The following is a 25,811-nucleotide window of genomic DNA, read 5'->3' on the forward strand; positions in this document are numbered from 1 at the left end:
AAGCATGATTTGCCCTCAGGGAATCCGTGCTGGCTTTTGCCTGTCATGTGCTTCATTTGACTTGTGATAGTCCCCAGGAGGATTCATTCCATAACTTTCCCAGGGACTGAAATAATAAGACTGATTGGCCTATAATTTCCTGGATGCTCCTTTAAGCCCTTCTTCTAGATGTGGGTGACATTAGCTGCTTTCCAGACTCCTGGAACATCCCCTGATCTCCATGACTTCTCAAAGATTATGGAGAGCAGCCTTGCAACAACGTCAGCCAGCTCTTTTAACACCCTGGAGTGGATAACATCAAGCCCCATCGATTTGTAGGGCTCAGGCTCCTGTAACAGTTCATGTACCAACTCTTCCTTCACTGATGGTGGGTCTGTGTTTCCATCAGCCTGGATTGTTATTTCCAAGGCCTAAGGCCCAACAGAGCTGGCAAAGACAGAGATGAAGAAAGTGTTGAGAGCCTCTACCTTTTCAGCGTTGTTGGTGACTAATTCACCTCTCTGGTTTAACAGCGAGACAATATTTTCATTCTGTTTCTGCTTGTTGTTTACATACCTGAGGAACCCATTCTTGTAGTTTTTGATGTGTCTGGCTAGTTTCCATTTGAGCTGAGCTTTTGCTTTTCTAACTGAATCTCTGCATGCCCTGGCAATGCCTTTGTAGTTCTCAATGAGTATTCGTCCAGTTTTCCATCTCTGGTACGCTTCTCTCTTGCTTTTGAGTAGGCTCAGAAGCTTGCGGTTAAGCCAAAGGAGTCTCTTGCTCTACGTGCTTACGTTACTTTTAAGGGGGATGAACTGGTTTTGTGCTTCCAGGAGAGCATTCTTGAAAAACTCCCAGCACTCACTAGCTACTTTATCCTCCATGGAAGCTTCCCATGGAAACCCTCCCAGCTGAGGTCTGAGCAAGCTGAAGTTTCCTCTTCTAAAATCTAAAACCTTTGTCTTAGTGCTAACCTTCAGCGTGCTCAGCAGGATCCCAAACTCCACAACATTGTGATGACTGCAGACAAGGCTGTCACTAACCGAGATATTACAAAGCAAGTTTTCTTGGTTTGTGGGTAGCAAGTCCAGCAGTGCCCTATTCCTGGTTGGCACATCTAACGTCTGTATGAGGAACCAGTCCTCAACGCATTCCAGGAACTTGATGGATGACATGTGAGCTGCTGTATTCTTCTTCCAACAAATGTCTGGGTACTTGAAATCACCCATAAGAACCAGGTTCTGTTGACCCGAAGCCTCCTTAAGTGACCCAAATACAGCTTCATTGGCCTTATCGTCTTGTTTTGGACAGATGCCTACTGTAAGATCCCCCTTGGAGATGACCCCTCTGATTATTATTAGTTACTAAGTTATTAGTACTAAATTATTTTGACATATTAACAGGGCACTGAGGTCTATTAGACTGAGTTAACCCCTTTGCCCATCAACCCCAGCAAATGGAAAAAGGTGGTTCTTCAGTCTAAATTACCTGCAGTACCCTTTACTTGAAGACATGAAAGTTATTTCCTTTACTGTTTTTTTCTCAAGAAAGTAGAATTCATCTCTCTCCGTCTGATCTCAGTAACATCTTTCCTCCTAGGAAGGGAGGAAAAGCAGAAAATATCTCCTCATGATTGTTTTTCTCCTCTCTTTTTCTGCCCTCTTTGTGGCTGATAAAGTAATATATTGATGCCATATCATGTTCAATGCCAACTCTCAGTCAAATAGAATTCTTTTTTTTCAAAACTAACTCACAAATTACAAGTTAAGCAATCACACAGTTTTACATTCCTGGAAGGACGAGGCATAGCCTACTTTTTGTTTAATGTGCTATGAATTTTTTGGTTTACTTTGTTTGTTATTAAAGAAATTAGAAGCTACCCTGGAGTAATAGTTGCTTTGAGGCTCTAACGATCATCGATAGTGGAGAAAGAAGCTGTGTCATTTCACCTGGCTAAAATGTATTTTACCTTTGTGATAACATTAGTTAGTACTTGCTAGTAGCTGTGAGTTGGCTTTATAGTGAAATTTTGTGTAAATGAAAACGTAGCATCCTGGATTAGGGACTCAGCATTATTACTAAGCTGTGAGTCAGCTTGTCACATCTGAGAGGGGATCTGTTTTCAGCGCTGCTTTTCTCTCACTGCACTCACCTGCAGTTTGGAGGAAGCACTATTAAACGCTCGGTCGGCCAGGCAAGACACTCGTGCGGCTCTCCAGCTATGCAAGGTGAAGGGTGCCTTTCTGATTCACTCAGCCATAGGACACATGCTCACTAAAATTTATCGCTTTCTGCTCGGTCACAGGGAAGCTGGTTTTACGCAGCCGGCTGTTTACGCTGACTCTGAATGCACAGAAACATGTTCTTTACAATTCTATTTGTCTTCATACTGTAGCCGTGTATGCTCTATTTAAATCCTTTTATTTTTACTTTGCTCCATATGATCAAATATATACAGGATGTGGCCTCCATACACTGCGAGATAAAGGATTCATCAGAGCGTGAAGAAACATCCCCGCTCTATCTCGTTAAAGAAGTGTGTTTGTGTGCACAGGCATTGCTTATGTAACTGTCCCCGGTGTGTGACATTGCCGCACGCTGCTGGCCTGCCCGGCGCCACGTGGGGAGGGGACACATACACCTACTCACAGTTGCACCTCAAAGTATGGTACTACATCCATTAGAGGAACAAGTTCAGTAGATGAAATTAGTGATGTCACTGAAACGAAGGTGCTTACGAGGCTTTCGGAATTTGTTGATAACATTGAGAAATAAATAGCACCGGCATCTTGTCGCTTTTGAACTAGACCTACAGATGTAATGGTTTTATTTATTTTCCATGGCTCCTGCGAGGCCATTGAAGTTGTGCGCTATGAATCCTTATCATTACATGCTCGGAAGCAACCATAGCTGAATTAAATTGCTAGAGTTTAGTCAGTAAAATTGCATAAGTTTAACTCCTATACAAAAGTTGAGAACTTGAGGCATGATCATGTCTTCTTACAACTCCAACCGCAACTTGATTGTTTGTCTTCATAACATTATATGTCGAGGTATCAGCTCAGTAACTCACATGTGTGAATGATCACAGCTTCCCTTTGCTTTCATGCTCTCGGGGAAACAAAACTGTGTTATGCTCTAGCAAATTGGGCATAATTCATTCTGTGAGCAAATTGATCACAGAGTCCATGAAAGAAAGATATATGGATATTTACTTTCATGGTTTTTTTTCTTCTACAGAATGATATCACGCCGTTACATGTTGCATCGAAGAGGGGAAATGCAAATATGGTCAAACTCCTACTTGATCGAGGAGCTAAAATTGATGCCAAAACACGGGTAAGCTTAAGTGTGAATGCCGTGAGTGACTGCGTGGAATTCTTGCCTCTGACCTGTTAGTTGCTGTACAGCTTAAATCATTCATTTTCCTGGCAGGCTACCATAGCTGCGCTGCATTTCTTTTTTATAAAATGGTTGCAGTAGGATGCTAACAATTTACATCTCTTAAAGCAGTGTGTGAAATACCATGTGTGACAAAGGTCAGAACCACCAATTTTCCGTGTTCTTTATAGAGCATTTAATTAAGAACTGCTTCTAACTACTTGGGGGTAGGGGTGAATGTACAGGAAAATACCAAAAGGTGAGAATTCAATTCAGATATTTCAGAATTTGAATGCTAAAAGAGTGACTTTGAGCTGCAGTGTGTGTTTGCCTTTCATTACCCAGTGTCACAGAGCAGGGTGCTGCTGCTGGGTCTGGAGTAGCTCAAACTCTGACCGGGTGCTTTGCTGCTGGCCTGGATTTGTCAGCAAACGTGCTGGGCGTAGTGACGGTTTCCATCAGGTTAACACCTAACCCTACCCGCTGAGTGACATAGAAGCTCAATGTATACGGTTATCCTTACACAGCAGTAAAAAGAGAAGGAAAAAGTTCAAATGTTTGGAAGTAAACCTAGAACTAGTGGAGCTGTGGGCTGTCATGGCAGTCTTTGCAACACGCTCCTGTGCATGTGAGGGAAACTTCAGGAGCTGTGCCTGTAACTTTTTGACAGTTGTCATTTTCTTGAAATATTAGCTTATCACCTATCCATCTTCCATTTTTAATTATTCTGTATAATTTCCACCAGAATCATTCTAAACAAAACAAACACATAACCTAAGAATATTATTTCCTACAGTTATTAATGTATCCGCAGGTTTCTGTTTGGTTTTCCAGTGTTTCAGCAGTCTCTGAGATTTCCTGCAGTGCTTGTTGAGGCACATTTGTATTTTTTATTTCTGTGGTACATTCAGAAACTAGGTCAGCTTAGTTTGTCATCTCTTTACTCTCTCCACATGTTTTTCTTTAGTTCTTCTATTTTACCTTTAGAATTCACTCATGGTTTCTTTGTAAAATGTTTCTGGTTTTTCTAATTGGGGAAGACAGAAAGGATGACTTTTCATGGATAATGTGAACAGTGGGTATAATTTCTGGACTGAAATATCAGCCTCCTACGTGCTACATGGGGGCTGCCAGGCTGAGGGGCATAGGTCTACCATGTGGTGGGGAGGGCCACATTTTGGTGGTGTGACAGATGCGCATTTGGTCAGAGCAGGGAGAAAGGGACGTGACAAGTGACTGTTTGTTTCCTCTCTGCAAGCAATTATATGGCCCACTGCAGCCAAAATGTTGGGGACCACCGCTGTAAATAGTTAGAGTCCAGCTTGTTCTTTTCTTTTAGTTCTGAAAATTTGTGATCTGCTTCTTCGTTTTCTGTATCACAGGCTCCAGGGTCAGACATTAGGACAATTTATGTAACTAAAAATACAGGCTGGGATGGAAACAGGATCCAGGAAGAGGGCAGAAGCATTAACAGCTCCTGAATCTGGCAGAGCTTCCCAGTGAGGCGAAAGGCAAAGGATGAGCGTGGTTCACGAAGCGGTGGTTTGTTTTTTCTGGCTTCCCCCAGAGACTGCCTGTTTCCCCAAACACCTATCCACTCCTTCAGTCAGAAGGGATTTGCATAACTTCTCCTGCTTGTGCTGTATGTGTGTCGCTCATCGTTGCACTTCTCTGGCATTGCCAGAGGCATCATTTTCTGGCAGTTAGTGACTAAGTGGAAGTTTTGCTCCCAGCAGCACTGACTCATCCTGGCAAGGCTTTACCAGCCTGTGGTCTGGGCAGCATGTGCCTCGGCTCACAGAACCGAGCAGACAGCTGCATGGTTGAGAGAAGGGAAGAGCATCGCTGGAATAGATTGGGAAGGATTTAGAAATCAATAGGAGAAGCAATAGAATGCTGGGGGTAATATGGTGCTAGATGAAGAAAGAACATTGTTTCAGGACTGTCTGCCTAGTTCTCATATTCGATAGCAAAGGTTAATTGTTGCAATGCATGTTCATGCTAAAACTCTCTTGTTATTCCTACCTGACCCAATGTTTTCCAAGGCAGAACAATAGCGGCATGTCAACTTTGCTGTCATTTCATTTTTTTTAAGCACCGTTCTTTTTCTAACGTCCCAGACATAGAACGGCCTTACAAAAAATACTGGATGACAAAAGCTTCAGTCATATCCTTTTGCGACAGCATCGCCTCTACTGGATGTACTGAAAGGCAAAGAGCAGCCAAGGCTGTCTTTTCTGATCCATGTATCAAGTCATGCCTGTCAGCCGGACGCCCAGTCAGAGCCCGGCCTTGTGGTGTTCTGCGAGGGCAGGTGCGGGTGCTGAATGCACACACAACTCGATAAACAGATGGGATTTGCACGTGAAAATAAGTGAGGCTCATAGCACCAGATTTGTAACTGAGAGCCCACCCTCTTTTCTTTCTTTTTTTTTTTTTGAGGTTTTAAAGAGATGAGCAGAATTTTTGTGGATAGGAGTTGAGCAAAATAATTTTTTTTGTTTAATTAAAATAGTTTTTGTCTTGGACACCATGATGTTATTTAATGCAAACATTGGTTATGGAACGCAAAATACCTCCTTAAAGGTGAATGGTAAAGGTTCTGTACCCATATGAAAGGACAAAAATTATTGAAAATTGCTTGTTTCTTTTGCTCAAAGGCAGAAATTCCTAGGTATTTGTTTCTCCTGTATCAGGTCTGTAATTCACCATGCAGAAGATACTGTTTTGTGTTGTTGACCGAACCCTTACAGGGCCAGGATTTGCTACGCTGACTCTTAGTTGGGACACATTTAGCTATTCAGCTGGCATTTTGTGATCTGTTTCTGCAATCCATTCTCTGTATTGGGCTATTAGGAATATGCTCCACATAATGTCTATTTTTAACAAACATGCTCGTTTTATAGATAAATTCACATAAAGCCTTTCCTGCATATTAAATACGTTGGGGTAATGATTTCTTTTCCTTAGTCATTTCCATGAGCGTTTTCGTTTGCTGCTGGCAGATGGTCCCGGAAACTGCAGCGCTGAAGAACTGCACAAAAGGTTAACGTGAAGAGCTAAATCCTTATCCTGATGGAATTATTGTAAAAGTCATGCATAGACACACAGTTTCTCTATATTCATCAGGACTAGGATTTTCTGACACCGTAAATACTGTTGCATACCTGCAAACTCTAGTTAGGAGTGGAGATGACGTGTGAGCATACGAGGTTATTTCCAAAAATAATCTTACAACTAATTTGAGGCTCAGCCATCTCTTTTTTTTTTCGTTTCAGTTCATGCTTATGTTGGGCTGTTTATTTTAACCCGCTGTTTATGTTCTCTCTGTCCTTTTTTTGTGCGAGATGTCTAGCAGCTGGTACTTGGGGCTTTGTTCTGAATTCTTAAGGCTGCTCCTCAAGAACAATGTTCTGCTTTTGTCCATCCGGGGCAGCTTTTATCATTAAGGTTTTTAACTAACATTCTAAGCAAAGACCTATTAATGCCTCACTTAACATGTTTACTGAATGTTGCCCTAATTATTTTTTCTCTGTCTTCCGGAAAAGACTTTAAAAAAAATAAAGTTTAATTAAAGAGGTTGATTAAATTAGCTTGATTTGCTTTGGCTGTCTAACACTGTATATGCCAAAGTGAATTTGTCTGAAGCAGGCAGCAAGCAAGTTTTAGCTTGGATTAACGGCAAGTGTTTATAATCTTTGTTCTACTGATTTTGCAGCTAAATAACAGGCCAGCACTCATATCTGCATGAAAACATGTGGGATATGGTCTTTTAAGATGCATCAGATCATACATAAGCTGCTCCAGAAAAGCCCCGTGTATTAAGATAGAAAATAACTACAAGAATAACACTGACTTGGCACTCTCAGTGCATTTTTCGTGTGTAGAAAGAACAAACCTTCTTTGTTGCCCTATTGTACAGAAGGGACAAATTGCAATAGTGCCAATGAAGTGAAGAATTCAGGAGACTTTGAGCATGGAGGGACCATGAGATACAGAGCCCAGGGAGGCTCCCTAAGCAGCGATGGGGATGATAAACCCTGGAAGCAGCAGTAATTGCTCCCCTGGGGAAGCACGTCTTCTACCTCTGGCTCAGGGGAGTGGCGTGCCTGTCACACTCCTGCCAAGCCCATGGACAGGTTCTGGGATTTGGCTCAAATTCTGACGAGTTCTTGACGAATATTTGCATCACAAAAAAGTTTTTACCGGGTGCTGTGCTTAATTTCGTCGTTCGTAGACTGGGTTGAAGCTGACACTCACTGGTGTGAGAGTTGTGGCACTGTGGCTACCATGGATTTGGAGTACAGCCCTGGAGGATCCCGTTATGTGAGGGAAACCCCGGGTGAGCATGACAGGGAAGGGGTAGCTGGGGAGCACAGGAGGCTGGTCTGTGCATACCCATGCCACTCAGGGGTCCCTTAGCGCCACGTGTGGTGGCAGGGAAACACTGCAGCAGGGAGGCTCAGCTGCCTGCATTGTCATCTGCTAACCTCAAGCCAGTTGCGACCCCACTGTCACAAGATCAGGGAGCTACACAGGTATCCGAGTCTCAACAGGGACCAGAAAAAATGCTGAGATCTCATTTGTTTGTGGCATGTCTGTGTGTGTTTGGAATAAAAGCTAAAGAAAGAGCAGCAGCCCCAGATGTGGGTGAGCAATGCTTATGGGAAGCTCGTGCCTAAGCAGAACTCCTCCTGTTGTCTTCCTGGTTTTGCTGGAGCTGCTCTCAGGCTCTCTGGAGGGATAGATAACACAGATGATATGATTTATCATGTCAGCGCATACTTAGAGAGTCCTTAATCTGCAGATTATTGTCATAATCGTTTGTAATGGTTTTTCTGAGCCACTGCAGACTATCATATTAAGGCAAGTTTGTTTCCTAATACGTGTAATGTATTTTACGCTTCACATAGTATAGTCTATATGAACAGTAAATAAGCAACTAGAAAATCTCCTGACAAAATCAGTAAAGTCTTGCTGAGTTCGGAGCAGTCTCTTTCAATCTCAGATTCTTTTTTTTTTTTTTTTTAGACAAAATCTTTCTGTGATCTGTGTTTCAGATCTTTTATGTGCTTTTAATGCCATATAGCAATTAACCAAGTCAGGTGAATAGACGATACCTTTTCAGAATACCAAAAAAAGATCTCTGCAGCTAAATGAACTGTCTTCAAGTGTGTTTGCACTTTACAGTGGGAGTCCTGACATTATCTTAACAATAGCGCTAGAGCGTCTGTCCCAACAAGCACCTACATTGCATTGTAATGTTGTGTCACACCATGCGAAGCATCTGGTGGTAGTGACTGCTGTGTGGACTAGAACGAGCTCTGGCTGGCCAAGCATGACTGCCTGCCACCTCCTGTGCCCCGGGAACATTGTCAGCTGTAGGCACAAGCTCGCGGGGGCAGGCACCGTGAGAGGGTTGGGGCACTGTGCTCTGGGGAGCACTGGAGTAGCTTTTAAGGGTCTGGTCTAGTGCATGAAGATGCTCAAATGTGTCTTATTCTCTGTAAGCTTGGTATGTACTATCCATGGTACGCCAGTGAAATGAGCTCGGGGGGAATGAAATCTGGAAAATGTTCCCTAATTTACAGTTTTGTGCCTGATCTTCCTATCTTTCTTTGATGTGCCTGGAGAATAGGATAATTATAGGAAGTAAAAAGAAAGAACAAACTAATGTACATGATCTTCAGTTCCTGCCCTACAGGTCTCTAGCTACCTTGCCTTGCTTGTTTTTATCGTCTTTCCCATACATGTTTTTCAGTGTGTGCGATATCTTTATATTAGTTGTTTGCGTTCTGCTCAGTACTTGATATGCCCTTGCCTGTGGAAACTACTGGTATGGGAAATACACGTTGTGTTTTTTAAACACTTGTGAAGCTACAGCAAAACATTTGCAACTCAGCTGATAAACGTACTATTCATGGGTTTTGATATTTTTTCTCTTTGTCTTTACTTATATGTTTTGAGTGATACATCTTTATTTTGTGTAGTAGCATTTTAACAACATACCCCTCCCTGTACTTCACGGGCTGAAATAACAGAAAGAAGCAGAAAAGACAGTAGCATCAGCTCCAGAGATGCCAGTAGGAACATAGTGGGACAAACTGTGTTCATCTTGCCTGAACAAATGACTCCCTGAGTCCTGATCAAGTTAAGTCTGAACCAAAACCTTTTCTTCGTCTACATCAAAAACATATGCCTTACTTTAAGTGGAAGAACATGCCTAATGAGAACCATACAAGTTTTAAATGAGACTAGCAAAAAAAGTTACAACAGTTTCAGTCTGCTATCTTTTATAGGCTCATTAGGAGAGGGAAAGAAAGTAGACGCAGGAGAGTGTAAGGCGCTCTGAATCACTGCCTCCCTCTCCCCGGCTGCCCTCTACACCTTGCAGGCCTTAAACTGATGTTCTACTAGAGTGTAATGGTTTAGGAAATATCGAGAAAAAAATACTTTAATTAGGCATGGAAAATATGTCTAAGGAGGTATCTTAATAGTACTCGCTACCGTACAGAGACAGACAGAGAGGAAGTGCATGTGCATGAATTAGCAAGCACAGGATGTGCGAGAAGGAATTTTAGATAATCCTTTTTATTAAAATGATGTGACATACATATTTTAGACGATACAACATACGTGTTATCAGAGTGCTGGAAGACACTGGGAAAAGCCCCTTCCTTTATGACTTGTATTTGGAAAACTAATAAGTATTTATCTTTCTTCTTTATTAGTTTCATCCTTTCTTATAAAGGCTTCTCTTTTGACATATTTAGTGAAAATACAACGCTATTTCTGTGTGACAGTATCTCCTGCATATTTGTTTTGCTTGTAACAAATTCAATGTTTGCTCTTCCTAATTCTGAAAACATTATTTTTTCTTCCTTATTTTTCTTGAAACTATGACATTACTGTTTGTAACAAGCACTACGTCATGGCATTGGAAAACTCCATGGGACTTTACTAGCAATTACTCAAGGCATATGTGCTCTCTTGCATCATAGCACTCGTGTGCAGCAGGTTATTTGAGCATTGTAAACATGGTACAAGTCAAAGAATAATCAAATCAGTTTGGACTAACTCTGTTAATGTTAAAAAGAGTCTTCCCCTTATTTAAGGAATGTATTTCTGATATGATGATAGCTATTACTAAGCAAACTATTCTAAAAGAGGTATTGACAGTATGCCTTGACACTAGACCAGTAATTCAGCTGGAAATCACACAAGTACGGTCTCCGTAAGAGACAGAAGTTAATCCAACATAATTTTATCACCTGGGATTCAGATAGTTTTCTCATCTGCTGTACACCTGTCAAAATCTGTGTAATAAAAAAAGTCTAAGTAGGAAAAACTTTATTTTTTTTTCTCTCAGACAAAAGGACTATCCATTAACTTTAATGCATACTGATAAATGAAAGACCCCGTTTTCTGAAAGGCATGCAGACAAAAAGTACCTGAAGAGCCCTCTCATCTTTTTCTTGGATGTGTATTTACCACTTCATGCATGTACCGTGAGGGCCTGGAAGCAGCTCACTGCATGAGCACCAATTCAATATGACTGTTTACATGTTTAGAAAATCAGAGCCAAAATGTACTCTGTCCATTTGAATAAACAGGTTCAGCTGTCCAGTTGTGTAGGAGCACATCCTAAAGGAATTAATTAGTTTCTTAGGACATCATAGGTCTTTATGGAAGTGCACAAGATTTTACTGTGTCCGAAACTAATCGATTATAATGCTTGTGTCCCACAGGATGGGTTGACCCCCCTCCACTGTGGAGCAAGAAGTGGCCACGAGCAGGTTGTAGAAATGCTGCTGGATCGTGGTGCCCCTATTCTTTCCAAAACGAAGGTAACTGGTACTGTTTTCTGCTGAGATAATCCTTGTACTTTTTTTCTTTTTTATGTAATTCTGTATGTCTCATATATTTAAGGGTTTGACAATAACTTTCCTATTTCATAGCTATTTAAAGTAACTGTGTGGGAGATCTCCAAAGTGAATGCCGTATGTAGCACACGTCTGCGTATGTAAAATGTGTTAAATGAGGTACACAAGAAAAGGTTTCTGCGCCAAGCAAAAAGGCATGGATGGTACCCTATCCCTCAGAATTTCAGTAGTTGAAAATCTCTGTATCTATCCTGAAATAAATACATGGTGATTACAATATATCTTCAGCTTGCACCAAATTGCCCTAAGGCTAGACTAGAGATAAGAGATAAAAATAGAGCAATGTCTCTTTGCAGAGACAGCTCATATTTCCTTAGGACTTGGGCTGATTACCAGTTTCTCCACTTTCTATCTCTCTGCAGTTTATCATGCAAAATTCTTCATGGGAATTTCAAATCACCTGCGCCAGAGCGTGCAGATTGCTTTAGACCCAAGGGCTGGCATTAAAGCACGCAGTTGCCAGAACTCTTCCGGTGGTGGTGGTCTCTGCTGTGCTGTTAATTTTAAATCTCAGTGCAGCAGTCTGTTTTGTAACACCACTACAATCCATGACTTTCTCATTCAGGGCTGACATTTGGGTTGTGCAGTTTGTTGAGGTACTTTCCCAAGATAACCTTCCACTACATTTTTTCTCGCAGTCTGCAAGCAGTATATTTCAACAACATTTCTTGTTTCCTTCTGTTATTTCTTTTCTCTCTTCTGTCATCCTGTCCTATTCTGTCTCAGTGCCCTTCTATATTCTGCTTTTCTCCTCCCTCTTCTTTGTTTTTTTTTCCCCCCTTATTGGAATATATTTAGCATTTGTTTGGGGAGGTTGGCACCAGCCTTCCCCTGCCTAGTGAGTCACTGGCAAGTGCTGTCATGGGTAATCTGACAGACAGGATCCACCCATCCTCTGCATTTGGAGTTTCCATGGACTCGCAAACTTCACGAGCAGGGGGAGACAGCAGGGGGCTGTCTAGGAGCCCCTTGGGGTGCGTATCCACACCACTGCCACTCTCAGAGCCTAGAGCTCATACTCCAAGGAGTAAGGCTATTCCACACTCTCCGGTAGCTCAAGTAAATACTTAAAGAAAAAAAAAAACACTAAACACCATTGCTTTGGTTTCCACTGTCATAAATGAGAACCTCTCTTAAGAAACTATATTTCTTTGTCGCACAGATTTCGTGTTGTCAGGTGTTACACCTAAACTTACCCTGCTGTTCAAGGCCTGTGGGTTTTGAATTTGTTGTTCTTCCTGAGGAGATTCACACAGCCTGGCCCAGAGGTCACTAGCCAAAATCAGGCAGAGGAGAACATGGGAGAATGGGTTTGAAATAGCCTAAGGCTGAAAGACACACTTTGGTTGGGGACCTGCAGAGGCTTATATAAACACCTTTGGCCAAATGGGAGCCTCCTCTCTGAAAGAGGGAAAACTATGTTATGTGTTAAAAAGTGAACAAAAGAAAGTGCAGGTCTTCCTGAGTTTCCCTCTGATATGTTAATTGTACTGTTTTCAGAAGGTGAGATAAGAAGCAGGGGTACCTCTGAATGACATAAATGAATCCGTTCATTTGGCATTAAACTGTTGTACTGTCCTCTGCAAAAATATGTGGTTCCATTTTCTTCAAATTAAGTCATATATTATTGGAAATAGGGCACATCTTTGAAAGAATTTGAATTTCACAAAGTTTTCTCATATTATATAAAACTCAGAAGAATAACCAGACTGCAGTTTGATAGCTATTTCCTGCTGGAGCTTAGTGTAGTGCTAACCCTTTTTTGCCCTGGAATAACCTTAGATTTATTTTCAGGGGAGGCAGTGGTCTAATGGGTAATCTGGGGTTTTCTACATGCAAAAGGAAAACTGAATTCTAGTCCTGAGTATGCCAATGATTTTCTGTGTGAGAAATGACCGTGTATCAATGTCCATCTTTTTTTAATTACTGATTTTTTTCTAGGCTTTTTTGGCTCTTTCCCTTCCCCCCCCCCCCCCCCCCCCCCCGGACTTAATGGCACTTTCCCTGATTAAAATCCTTTAACACATCTACAAAATAAGCTATGTATCACTGATAATTTTATGTTTGCCTAGTCAGGCCTTTGGTATTCTATTTCATCTCTGTGGTCCTCTTCTGTTTTTCGGGGTTGGTTTGTTGGTTTTTTTTAAGGTGTCAGGTAACAGTAAGATATCATGGGACAGTTTTTAAGATATCATGTGTAACAGGCTGCCCAGGGAAGTGGCTGAATCACCATCCCTGGAGGTATTTAAAAGGCAGGTAGACACAGTGCTTAGGGACATGGCTTAGTGTTGGTTTGGCAGTGTTAGGTTAATGGTTGGACTCAATGATCTTAAAGGTCTTTTCCAACCTAGACAATCCTATGATTGTATGACTGTCGTCATTATTGATTAATCCTGAACTTCACTTTTTAGTGTTTTCTAAGCAATCTTCATAAAAATAGTAATATAACAGTGTTTATGTATTGGCTCCATTTGAAGTACTAAATCACTTCTTACGGTCATTAGTGGATTGTCTCTCACAACATGGATATGGGACAGGAGAACGTTGTTATATGTAATATTTTTATGTTAAAAGTGGGAAGACAAAGGCATTGAAATATTAGCTGACTTGTGTAAGATTGCAGAGTATCTTCTACTACAACAGAATTAAGAGCAAGCCTGGTTTAGGTCATAATAAAAGACGATATTCCAATGATGTTTTGCCTTCATCAGCTTCTTTAGGACCCAGCCTTGTCCCTTGCTCTTTTGTGTAAAGTCTGGCTAGTTGCTGCACTTTTCTCATCCATGACAGATTTTTGTCAAGCATCTTGCTGATTTTCCCAAATTGATTTGTGGCTGCTCTGCTTCTTCCCTTCGTTTCCATCAATGTCAGCCTCTTTTGTACAAACCTCTCCTATAAGGGAGTCCCATGTCATCTTCTCAATTTCTTACTCCATTAATCAGTGTGGTTTATTGGCTCTTATTGTGAAGAATGATACTTTTCACCTGAAGGATCGTTCTTATAAAAATGGAACAGAATAGTGCATAAAGTTTCATGATTTTTTTTACTATCACCTGAAAAGCATCAGCAGTTATAAACTGTTATCAGGAGGACTTGGTGGCTGGAAGAAATTAATCTTTTTTATTATTATTATTCTCCTGTTTAACTATAGTAGAAGACAGTGAAAACATTTAAAATGCATTGCTAGTATCAAGCTTCCATGCAGATAATTGCTGTAGTAGCCTTTGGGAATGGGAGAGAGGCTTATCCAAAGCCAACATAAATCACAGTTGAGATGCCCATGAGATAATCTTACTTGAAAGATAAAACTGTGTCCAAGAATGTCTGCTTCTCAGCTCTGAATGCAAATGGCTTTCAAATTCTGACAGTATTAGCCTGTTTGCTTTCACCATCCCTCTTCCGTGTCAATTTCAAAAATTATTTCACTGTGTATTTCCACCTTTATTTTGAATGTTTGTCATTACTGTTATGAAATGTCCACGGGAAGGGAGAAGAAAGAAATCATCTGTTTCAGAAAGCTGGAGACCTCCGCTGGTTTGACGTTGCTACTTTGCCTTTGCTAACTGCAGTCACATGAGGGCACTACATCTGTGAGCAAGAGTTTCAGCTTCTTCATGATGGCAAACACTGCATACTGTCAGTCATTTATGGATTATACGCTATTATTTTTTACCAGAATAGCTCTGCACTTGAATCTAATTTTGCCATTAGAAGGACTAAGTAAAAAAAGCAAACAGAATACAAATGGAAGAAGTTGTGTTGAGATTTATCTAAGGAGCTCATGCACCTCTGCTAACAAGGCTTCTTTCATTCTATCATGTTTTTTAATCTTTTGTCATAAAATAGGGTCAGTCTTTTAAAGTTTTGAGAATTATTTCCCCTGTGTGTTTACTCTGGAAATGTAATATACATTGTCAGCTTGTTGATAACTATTGTAAGCAGTGCAAGAAACAATTCTTGTTACAGGTTTTGTTCTTAAACAAGAACCTCTCTCAGGTGTTTCCCTGATGAAACAGAACTTTTTACCACTGCTGCTGGTAGGTCACATCATGGTGGTCTTGTTCAGATTTTTTTTAGCCCAGTTGCACTTGAAACTTTTGCTGCTGTACCAATGTTGTCTGGGAAGAATGGTCTCCAGAGGTGTGTAATGTGGTGCAAGGCATGAACCCAAATGCAGGAAAACACTAGTGGAGGGATGAGAAGAAGGTTGCAGTGATGCTCTGACCTGCTCTCTCATGCCTGGTATATGCAGGCTACGTTAGAGCAGTGAATTTAATGCAGCTTTTAGAAACAGCAACTATTAGAAGTCACAAAGTGCTGTTCTTTACATAACTCATTTAACTCGAGCAACTTATTTGAGCTACGCTGGCTGAAATAACCTACCTTTAGAGCATTGCTGGTGTGGTATGAGTGTTTTCTTAAGGTCGAACTGCCTACAAACTCTAACCAAACAAGCTCCAAATTCCACGTGGCTTTTGCCAGAGTAAGAACCCTCGTTGTTACACTGAAATGTTAAGTTTAATTTGGGTGCTCTCTGGGCTTGTAAAATTCTTCATAGAACAAATGCTCTAAGAACAACGTGGAGGAGTTTCATTTCTCTGAGCTTCCTATAACCCATCAGTGTTGGGTCTTTTTGTTCACAGAATGGTTTGTCTCCGTTGCACATGGCAACACAAGGAGATCATCTAAACTGTGTTCAGCTTCTGATTCAGCACAACGTGCCTGTAGATGATGTCACTAATGACTATCTGACTGCGCTGCATGTTGCCGCCCACTGTGGCCACTACAAAGTTGCCAAGGTTCTCTTGGACAAGAAAGCTAATCCTAATGCCAAAGCACTGGTGAGTACACAGTGGGTTGCTATTCACAGCTAAACATTCTTCCAATGTTGCGGTGAGACTTATTTGAGAGTTATTTTCTGCCTGCTGATGGTTGACAGTGAGGATATGTTGTATTGCTGCAGTCCAAGAGAGGATGCTCGAGGTTCAAAGTGTTAATAATGTATCATGCAATCAGAGTAGACCTTTGCTTACGGATAGTCAACAGTGATTTATGAATTTCTAGTATGACTAGAGCACTTTTGCCTCCTGGTAGCTCGTTATGATTCTGAATACGTGAAGCAGCTGCAGCCGTAACTGCTGTAGTTTTTGGTATGGAGAGAATTTTCACTTTCTGAATGTTTGTAAAGGTAAAATAATCAGCAATGCTTAAAACTGCAAGAGTTTTTATTAGCTCTCAAAGATGTGAAACAGTAAAAAGTAGGAATGAGTTACATAACAAATATTTGTGGTATTTTATAATTATGTCGATGGAGTCACATGCCTTTCTACTTTTAAAAACAACTTCAGCAACAAAATCTGTTAGTGTAATTAAACTGCATATAAACTGAATGCATTGATGCATTTTGCTCAAAATTATACCTGCAATCCGTTGTTTTTAAAATGTCTTTTTGATTTGTTCTTCAATAACTGTTCCAAATAAATTTACGTTCTGACATTAATTGGGTTGACTGTTGGTTTCAAAGCCTGATGCTACTAATTCATTCAATTCCTGAAATATTATGTGAGCTCCTGAAACCCTCACAAGCCAGGTGGGACTGACTCTCTTGAAAACAGCACAGGCTCCATAGATTTCCTTCTCTCAGCCCCTCTGTTTTTTTTGGTGTCAGATCAACCTGTCATCAGGTGTCTTTGGGCGAGGTATTACGATACATGGGGTTTGTTCACTATAACGAGCAAGTGGGGAGGCTTGTAGGCCTGTAATATTTATTTTCGTCTTCTGAAATAATCAAAACATCATCAGGTTTAGCTTGTCGGGGTTGCTGGCAGTGGCCTCCCATCAGTCTGGTAACCTAGCCACAAATTACATTTTCCCTGAAATCTTTTAATGTTTCCTTTTATTCTGTCCTGACTCCCACTCAGGACGTTTAAGTAGAAGGAGCCTGAGTTGCAGTATCTGGAGCTTGAGCTCGCTTTTCCCTGAAACACACCTGAGCTTACCCTGGACATTGGCCACTGCTAAGGAGGGAGTTGGGAGCTGCTCACACTTAACTGGAACAGACAATTGCACAGATCTCACATTACAAAAGCATATGATGTTCTTTCCTGTATGGCAGGTAAAAAAGCTAATTTTGATCAGATCCGAGGGACCAGTTCTGTCAGCTGTTTTCAGAATTGTTCTGCAAAGGTTTTTTTGATGAATATACAGAGCGGCATCAGCATTCTGTGCACTAATGTTATTGTACCAGTCGTGGATGCTCTGGACAGCTTATTTTTCTGGTTTACTTGTTTTCTGTCATATCATCTCATGCCAAATAAGATGGTAGTTCTAAATGTTTGCTCTGCTGCACATACAATTTTTTTTTTTAAAGGAGAGGGCAAAAGAATTGTAATTACAGTAAACTGGGAGATAACAAATTTTAAAAAAAAAGAAGTAGTAAAATTAGTTTAGGAGAGGATCCAAATGCCAGAGCTTGTGAAGGTAAAGTGCTCTTTTTATCAGCAGTTCTGAAAAGTCAAAAGAAAACCAAACCAAAAAAACCCAACCCCCCAAAAAACCTCCAACAAAAACCCCCACACAGTTAACAGTGAATATCCTTAAGCAAAAAAGAAGCTTTTGATAGTTTTATGTGAACTAAGAATTTTGAAAAATAATTTCTCTATTGGAGTGCACGATATATTTCATAACTAAAACTGGCTATATGAAATATGTCTTTTTCCAAGTTTTTTATATGAACAATTGAGGGAAGCTAAAACGAATCTGGGAGGTGTTCTATTAAAATACAGGAATGTTGTATGTGAACTCCATGACCTATTCTACTTTTTCATGACATGCATGGTTTCAAAAAGTATATTCTTTCTCATTTACAGAATGGTTTCACACCTCTTCACATTGCCTGCAAGAAGAACAGAATAAAAGTGATGGAACTTCTTCTGAAGCATGGTGCATCAATCCAAGCTGTGACTGAGGTAAGAAGTGGTCTTTTCACATTTGTCTTTGTTTTTCCTGCAAAATTCATCGTAACTATATTGATTATTTTTTCATATATTTCTGAAAGAGCATGTACTACCATTCAAGTCAACAATTATTTTCAACTAGATATTACCAGATAATAAAACTGAATAATAAAGTCTGTTGCCCTAATGAATCACAACACACAAACAATTGATAGTTTGAGAATACAGTGGGGATAACGAGTGAAACATAACAGATTTTAAAACAATTTTTAAAACATATTTTAAAAAAAGATCTATAATTTCTGTGAATTTTCGTCTGTAATTTAATGCACGGAAGATGAAATTCGCCCTGTTAAGGAGATGAAGCTGAAGACTGTGCTCAACTCCTGTTTCGAAACTTGGTTTAATTCACAGACCTTGTTTTGGCTTTCCACCCAGAAATGATATTCACCCACCATCACGCGTCATCACAAATCAGTTAGACAGCAATCAATATGCTATTACTTTTAATCAGCATGAGATGGTCTACACCCAGTTATTAGCACAATTTAGAGATTAATTAAGTACCTATGGAAAATTTGGTTTGTGTGTGTGTATACTCTACTAAGTTGGGAGGAAACGTCACATACATAAATGTATGACCACAGAAGAAGAAGCCAGGTTTGAAAATGATAATTCCATTGATTAAACAAGATATGACTGGGAGCAGTTCATGTCGCCAAAATGAATTTCATTTGATGCATGGGTTTTTGTTCTAATTATCCAGTAGTAAATCATACAGCTCCCTTCCTGGCTTTCAACTGAGCCTGCCCTTGCTACAGTTCACACATCTCCAGACTGGTTTTTAAAAGCCGTAGGGCTTATGGATGCAGCTTGCAGAGTCTAGTTTGAAGTCATGTTAGCAAATGAGAGGTGCAAAGAAAACCTTAACAGAAGAGGTGCCATGTCTGTCCTCCATATTAATCAGTCAGCTGTGAAGCAGAAAAAGTATCTATTCAGTTTTATCCCTTTTGAATACAAAGAATTAAAAGAATGAAAGCAACAGCAACACTTAACTACACTGTCTTGTGAGTAAGCCATGTTGACAGTCTGATCTGTATCCTTTGAATTGCTTTTTCAAGCAAAAACTTTCCAAAAGCAAGAGCTCATCCTTTATTTCCTGTTGTTACCTCACCATGATCTCACATGATCTCAAACCACATCTGACTATATTTATTGAGATTCCTCATGGTACTTCACTGCAGGGCTCTACCTTCTTGCCTGCCTCTTTCGCTGGCTGTCTATATGGTAACAAATTTTCCAGGCAGAATTATGAGCTGGAACCTAGCATCCATACATAAGCTTCTATTTCTCTAGTAAGAAAGATAGATTATATCTGGCCATCAAAACAAATTGGCCAGAAAGCTTCACAGTATTCCTCCCAAAGCAATCTGACAGCAAACAAGTGTTGGGTTGCGAGATCTGAGTAAGCAGTGTAAATGCAACAAGAGGAATCGGTACCAAATGTCACAAATAGTCATCGTTGCATATAAACTTTATTAAAGGTAATGCTTATTGCCTTTTCTATGGTAAATTCTGCTTTCCAGGTAGATTCCATACTTCCATTTGTAGATACTGCACCTTTTCAGCTGCAGATTTGAACCTCTGCAGCACGAATTAGTGTTTGTGGTCAAATATGACACACATGCGTTGTATTTCCTGCAGTCTATTATTTTAAAAGCATTTACTAAATTATGTGAAACAGGGAAAAGAAATTACATACTCAACCAGTCATTATTCCTTCCTGCTTATGTTTGCATGAGAAAGGAGCAAAAGTGTGTTTTCCCCTCATCTCCTGGGACTTGTGTGTATTATGGGGAAGCTGCCTAAATCAGGGGATTTCCAGAGATCCACTGGGGTTTCTCCCTCTCCTGGTAGCAAAACTCCTTCTGCAGCCTCTGGCTGATTGTTGCTACAGCTGTGCAGAAGCAGCTGTGAAGAGGCTTTAGGGTAATGCTACTTGGAAAAATATTAACTATTGATTGGATTTCTAAAGCAAAATCCTTGAGGTCATGCCCTGCTAAATGACTGCTCCTTTTTTCCCCCTCCCCTTCTCCTTCTCTCTCTTTCTTTCAAGTTGGTCTTTTATATTTTGTATAGGGGCAGCGGTGCAGATTTGTGATGGTGCCACAAAGTCCTGAGGGAAGGGGGAGTTCTCTTTAGCCCATGTCATCTGTGGCTGTGCCTCTCTGGCTGGATGCCACGGTTTTGAATTCCCTTTCTCCTGGAGAAACAGTGGGGATGGAGCTCACCACTGAGTTCAATAGGCCTTTTTGTTCACCCAAAAGCCAACTGGGTTTGGTGGGGACAACGGACACGGCATCTTTTTTGCATTAGCTAAATGTTCCAGAAATTCTTGTCTTTGTACCAGGAATACTTCTACCCATTTTAATTTTTTTTTTTCTGTTACAAAATGATATTTAGCAAAAACTTAAGGAAGAAATCTTGCTTAGCTGCAGTTGATCTCAGCTGATAAAAAATTACTGAATTCCTAGAATGTTTTTATGTTTGCTCGTGAATCATGCTCATAGATGTTCCCAATTCTGTGGGCCCTTTAGTTTAAGCATGTGTATATGTTTTTGAGAAGATAAGATCCTGTCAGAAGAGCAAGTCCTTGGGTTTGCTTACTTTGGAATAACTTATTTTTTCCCCCATGGCATTATTGTAAAGGAATGTGGAAGTAGGTGTTTAAGTTTGATTTTGCTTTAATTTTCAGTCGGGCCTAACTCCAATCCATGTTGCTGCCTTCATGGGACATGTAAATATTGTATCGCAGCTAATGCATCATGGAGCATCACCCAACACTACCAATGTGGTGAGTAACTGGTTTCTTTTCAGCACGGCAGAACTATGAATGCATCACAATATCTGGGAACAGTGCTGTTGTGAAATGCCCAATTCTGGTGCTTGCCATCCACCTCCGTGGCAGTCATGGCTCCTACTGGGGTTTTGGGAAAGTGCAGCCTCCTACTTGGAGGTACTTGACAGGTTGAGGAAACCTCAAAAGAAGCTGACCTTAAGCCAACTCTATTCTCTTTATTTTCTGAAGTAAAGAATGAGAACGTACTGTAGTTTCTCATATGTGATTTCTGAGATGTGTACTTGACTGTTGAGCACTGTTTTCCCAGGACCCCGGGGGTCTACCATTTAAGGGCAGTTCTGCCGTTATCAACAGATTGCAGCAGATTGTGGGGACATATTGCCTGTGTCCATACAGCCATACAAGTGCGCTTTTCTACTGGATGTGCACTGTGTGCCCCAAGGCTCCCAGGGCATGTGTAAAAACTGAACAATGATGTAAAAACATCGTTGTTAGATGGATATTTGAAAGTCGGGAAACGGGAGGGAAGTAGAAGCTTGTTGATTCTTTTTAGCAGTTTGGATTCAAAATCTCCTTTTCACCTTCCATACACAGGTGCAATTAAAAGACAGTCTTTTATTAAAGTCTTCATCAGCTAATTCTATGAGATTATTTAAAAATGCAACACCATTTGTAAATTAGCAGGTGTTTGTACCTAAAGACATACTGATGTCCAAAAATGTAGAAAGCAGTTTCCCCTCCTGAATTTATTCTGGTTTCCTTTGATTTGTATTCCATTAAGTCCGTGAAGCCTTCGATTAATGTACTCGGTAATGATTTTTTTTCCTCTTGTCCACTTATCTCAGTGCTTGTCAGATAACAAATGGTAGTGAGGGCATAGGGCCTAGCAGGAGGAATGCCAAAAATATGTGTATCTGAATATACAAAGTTTGAAATGATTTTTTTGTTTGAGTAAATCAGGCTTTATTTAAAAGGATGTCATTTTTAACACTGTTCGTAAACGCCTAGTAAATACAAAAATTGCACTGTCTCTTTTCAGCAAAAGACAAGTGACAAAGGCACTATTGTATTGGGAAACTGCCCCTAAAATAAATTGCTTTGTAGCTTACAGCTAAGAGGTCAAATATTGACTTTATCTCCCATCTTACTCACAGACAACTGATACAAAATATTCTAGCGGAGATTATTCTGAACTGGCTCGCTAGTATTTGTGCATTTATGAAATATGTTGGGGTTTGTTTTTCCGGCAGTGTGTTTTTAATATTTAATGTTTTTGGTATTTTGTTTTTGCTACTGCATGCTAGAGAGGAGAAACGGCGCTGCACATGGCTGCCAGAGCTGGCCAAACAGAGGTTGTTCGATACCTGGTACAAAATGGAGCTCAGGTGGAGGCTAAAGCTAAGGTAAGGTGATGGGCCAGGTATGATAACCCTAGATTATCTATATTTAACCGAGCAAGTAATCACATTCGTCTTGCACGTGTCTTTTGAGAAGACAAAGGGAGATGAAGCCAAGGGCCTTGGCATAATGACAACTGATATTTTGTTATGTACTCTCTTACTGTAGCTATGAGTGATCTGTATGTAAGAGACAAGGCAGGAGATGTTGATGCCATACCTGTTTTTTTGTCAGCTTTTAATATAAACTATTCTGTGTTTGAAGAGTTTTGTTTTGGGGTGGGAAGCAAGGAGAGGGAGGAATGCCTGAAATCTGCTTTTATTTCTGCAAAACTGCAAATCCTATACTGCTGGTATCTCCTGTCATGTCCCCAAAGCATCAGCCTGTGTGCATTCAAAAATAGTTATACTTCTAAAGAAAGGAGACACAGTAAGGGGATGTAGCATAGGGCTGAAAAGAAGAACCAGACCCTATAGAAGCGACTGCAATTGAGGAAAAGACAGAAGGGAAAAGAAATGGTCAAGAGCCGCTGAAGAAACATACAAAGTTATGGAAATAAAAGAGTTCCAGGAAACAGACAGGGGAAGGAGATAAACGTGTGCAATAAATAGCAGTCTTAAATTAAATTAAATAATTAAATTAAATTAATACCATTTTTAAAGAAATCTTTTTTTCACTGTGAAATTTTCAACTGTGAATTGGCTCACAAATGAAGTTACCAGTAAGAGTATCTACTTATAAGGAGCTCTGACTAAATATTTATAGCAGATAGATTTCATATCTGCAAGCAATCTGACAATAGAAGTGAATCATGTGGTCTGTAAATCTCCAAAGACAGCCGTGAAAGTGAACAGCTCGTGTTCAGAACCACAGTCATGCAAATATTTTCTAAATAATTTCACACAAGGAATTAATTTGTGCAAACTATTGCCTGTGATCAATTTCTTATCACAAATAACAACTAAATACAAGTAATAGATTATACGCCAGTGCTAACATCTGTCGTGAGAAGTCTGTGGGAAACAGGCATAAACTGGAAAGGTTTAAGAGCCATAAAGGGTCTCCACCAGACAGAAGAGAATTTCCCTGTAGAGAAGCAACTTTCACATCCTGATGCTCTCTCATCCTAAGTCCCAAAGTGTTGTAGGATGGGCATGGGCAGAAGTCTCCCCAGCAGAGAACAGCCCAGAACTCTTCTGCTGCAGGACGTGGGGTAGCAGTGCTCAAAAGGTAGGAAGTTCATCAGGGAAAAATGGGGAGAGAAAGATGTTTGAATAGGTTTATGAGGAACAGGAAAAAATAAGGTTGTGGGCTTTCTTGGGCATACTGTTGCGATAGTGTGCTTAATCCAAAGGTTGTACCAACTGAGAATGGGGAGGACAAAAAACCAAACCCAAATAATGAATAAGGAAGAAATTATCTATTAGACACTCAGAACAAGGTCACAACCAACCACAATATTTTCACTGAAGGAAAATAAATATACAGCAAGACTTATGACAGAGCAACCCCTATACGTAGAACTATTAGGATTATTGTGTTTTGAATGAGCAGTGCGAAAATGACAGTGAATTCTAGCACCGTGCTTTATCTTCAGTTACATCCACTGTAAAGCTATCTGCAAAATACCAAACAAATTGTTCACCAGTAAAAAAGCACAGAATATGATACTTAATGCAAGTTACTCAGCAATAATATGCTAAGCACCTCAGGTTGCTGACTGAGTTGTTAAATGTTGCTGGGAATCATAAAAGAGATCAAGATATGAGGAACAGAGCTATGCATTCACCGCGTTTTAAGAAAGGTCTCAAATTCAACAGGAAACTCAAATGCACTTCATTGGCAAAGTGAGGCAAATCCATATTAAGAAAATTGATCAGTTTATTTACTGTTACGGGTTATGTACCTGTCTGGAATATTTTGTGATGCATCAACAAAGCACAATATATTTTTGTTATATGACAAAGAGAAAGTCAGCATGCAATATTCACGAGGTAAGACCTCAGTAGAATTAATGCTCGTCTGCAATTTTGAAAAGTGATAGGATCTGAGCAAATATTTTTCTGTCAAAATACGAGCTGTAGTTTTCTGATGTAGGACTGTGTTGTTTCCTTTACGTTTAGGATGACCAGACGCCACTGCACATTTCTGCTCGACTGGGAAAAGCAGATATAGTACAGCAGCTGCTCCAGCAAGGAGCATCTCCAAATGCAGCTACGACGTCTGGCTATACGCCCCTGCATCTTTCTGCTCGAGAAGGACATGAAGATGTAGCTTCTGTTCTTTTGGATCATGGTGCATCTTTATCTATCATTACCAAGGTAAGGCAGTTGTAAAAGTGATAGCTTCAATATTAAAATATACCTGTAGCAAGTGCTACTTGTGAATTAAATACTGCAAGAGCCATATACACATAAGAATAATGTAAGAATGAGCTACATTTTGTTAAAGGGTACAAAGCCTTGTTCTTTTACCTCAGAGCCTGATGTATAACATATCCCAGTGATCGGACGTGCGTTTTCTTGGAATGAAAGGAATGCAGGACAGAAATTCCTGATGGAAGTTGATAAGCTGTTACCCAGCCTTGTCCTTGGGTCATTGGTGGTGTGAAGAAAGGAACTGACTCTTTGCTTTTTACGGTTGTTTTAATATACATAGGGCTTTACCTTGCAAGGGAAGGCCTCCAGACCTGCCAGGGCAGTTGGGAAGCTGCAGACTTGCAGCCTATTCTCAGGACTATGTAAGGGGATGGATAGAAACAGGAGTATCCTAGTTGATCAGAAACAAACCTTGACCTGAAAAAGAGTGCCCAAGGCTGCTATATAAACTGCTTTCTCTTACAGAAAGGGTTTACTCCTCTACATGTGGCTGCGAAATATGGAAAAATTGAGGTAGCCAACCTTCTGCTTCAGAAGAATGCATCTCCTGATGCTTCTGGAAAGGTAGGACAGAAGAAGCCACTGCCACTTGCACAGCAAAGATCTAAATGCACATAATGTTCTAATAATATCCTTCTATCTACTTACCATCACACTCGTATCCACAGCCTGGGTTTAACTGGAATGGGTTTCATGTAATATTTCAGTCCTTGTTGGGGCTGCCAAGAGTCAGCAAACTCTTGTCAAAAGCGACTTTTATTGTCATTAATTAACAACAAAATTGTGTCTTCTCTGTATGCATCCAGGGGAATGGAGACAAACCATTTCCCTACCTTCCTGCCCAGATTGTTTACAGTCCTTATCAGAGCATTCAGGCAGCTGGCTCTGCTGTCCCAGGTCTCATGACAGGGGG

General features: G+C 40.4%; 1 protein-coding gene across 4 annotated transcripts in view; it reads left to right on the plus strand.

Annotated features, from left to right (window-relative positions):
- The window catches only part of ANK3 (ankyrin 3), a 381,272-nt gene that overhangs the window by 251,903 nt on the left and 103,558 nt on the right, over positions 1-25,811 (plus strand). For all 4 annotated transcript variants that reach the window (XM_074592967.1, XM_074592968.1, XM_074592970.1 and 1 more), the window contains 8 exons: positions 3,223-3,321; positions 11,112-11,210; positions 15,950-16,147; positions 18,176-18,274; positions 21,018-21,116; positions 22,427-22,525; positions 24,644-24,841; positions 25,364-25,462. In XM_074592967.1, coding sequence (XP_074449068.1) covers positions 3,223-3,321; positions 11,112-11,210; positions 15,950-16,147; positions 18,176-18,274; positions 21,018-21,116; positions 22,427-22,525; positions 24,644-24,841; positions 25,364-25,462 — 990 coding nt within the window. The remainder of the gene's footprint in view (positions 1-3,222; positions 3,322-11,111; positions 11,211-15,949; positions 16,148-18,175; positions 18,275-21,017; positions 21,117-22,426; positions 22,526-24,643; positions 24,842-25,363; positions 25,463-25,811) is intronic.

This window comes from Larus michahellis, chromosome 6 (assembly GCF_964199755.1).
Source record: "Larus michahellis chromosome 6, bLarMic1.1, whole genome shotgun sequence".
Classification (NCBI taxonomy): Eukaryota; Metazoa; Chordata; class Aves; order Charadriiformes; family Laridae; genus Larus; species Larus michahellis.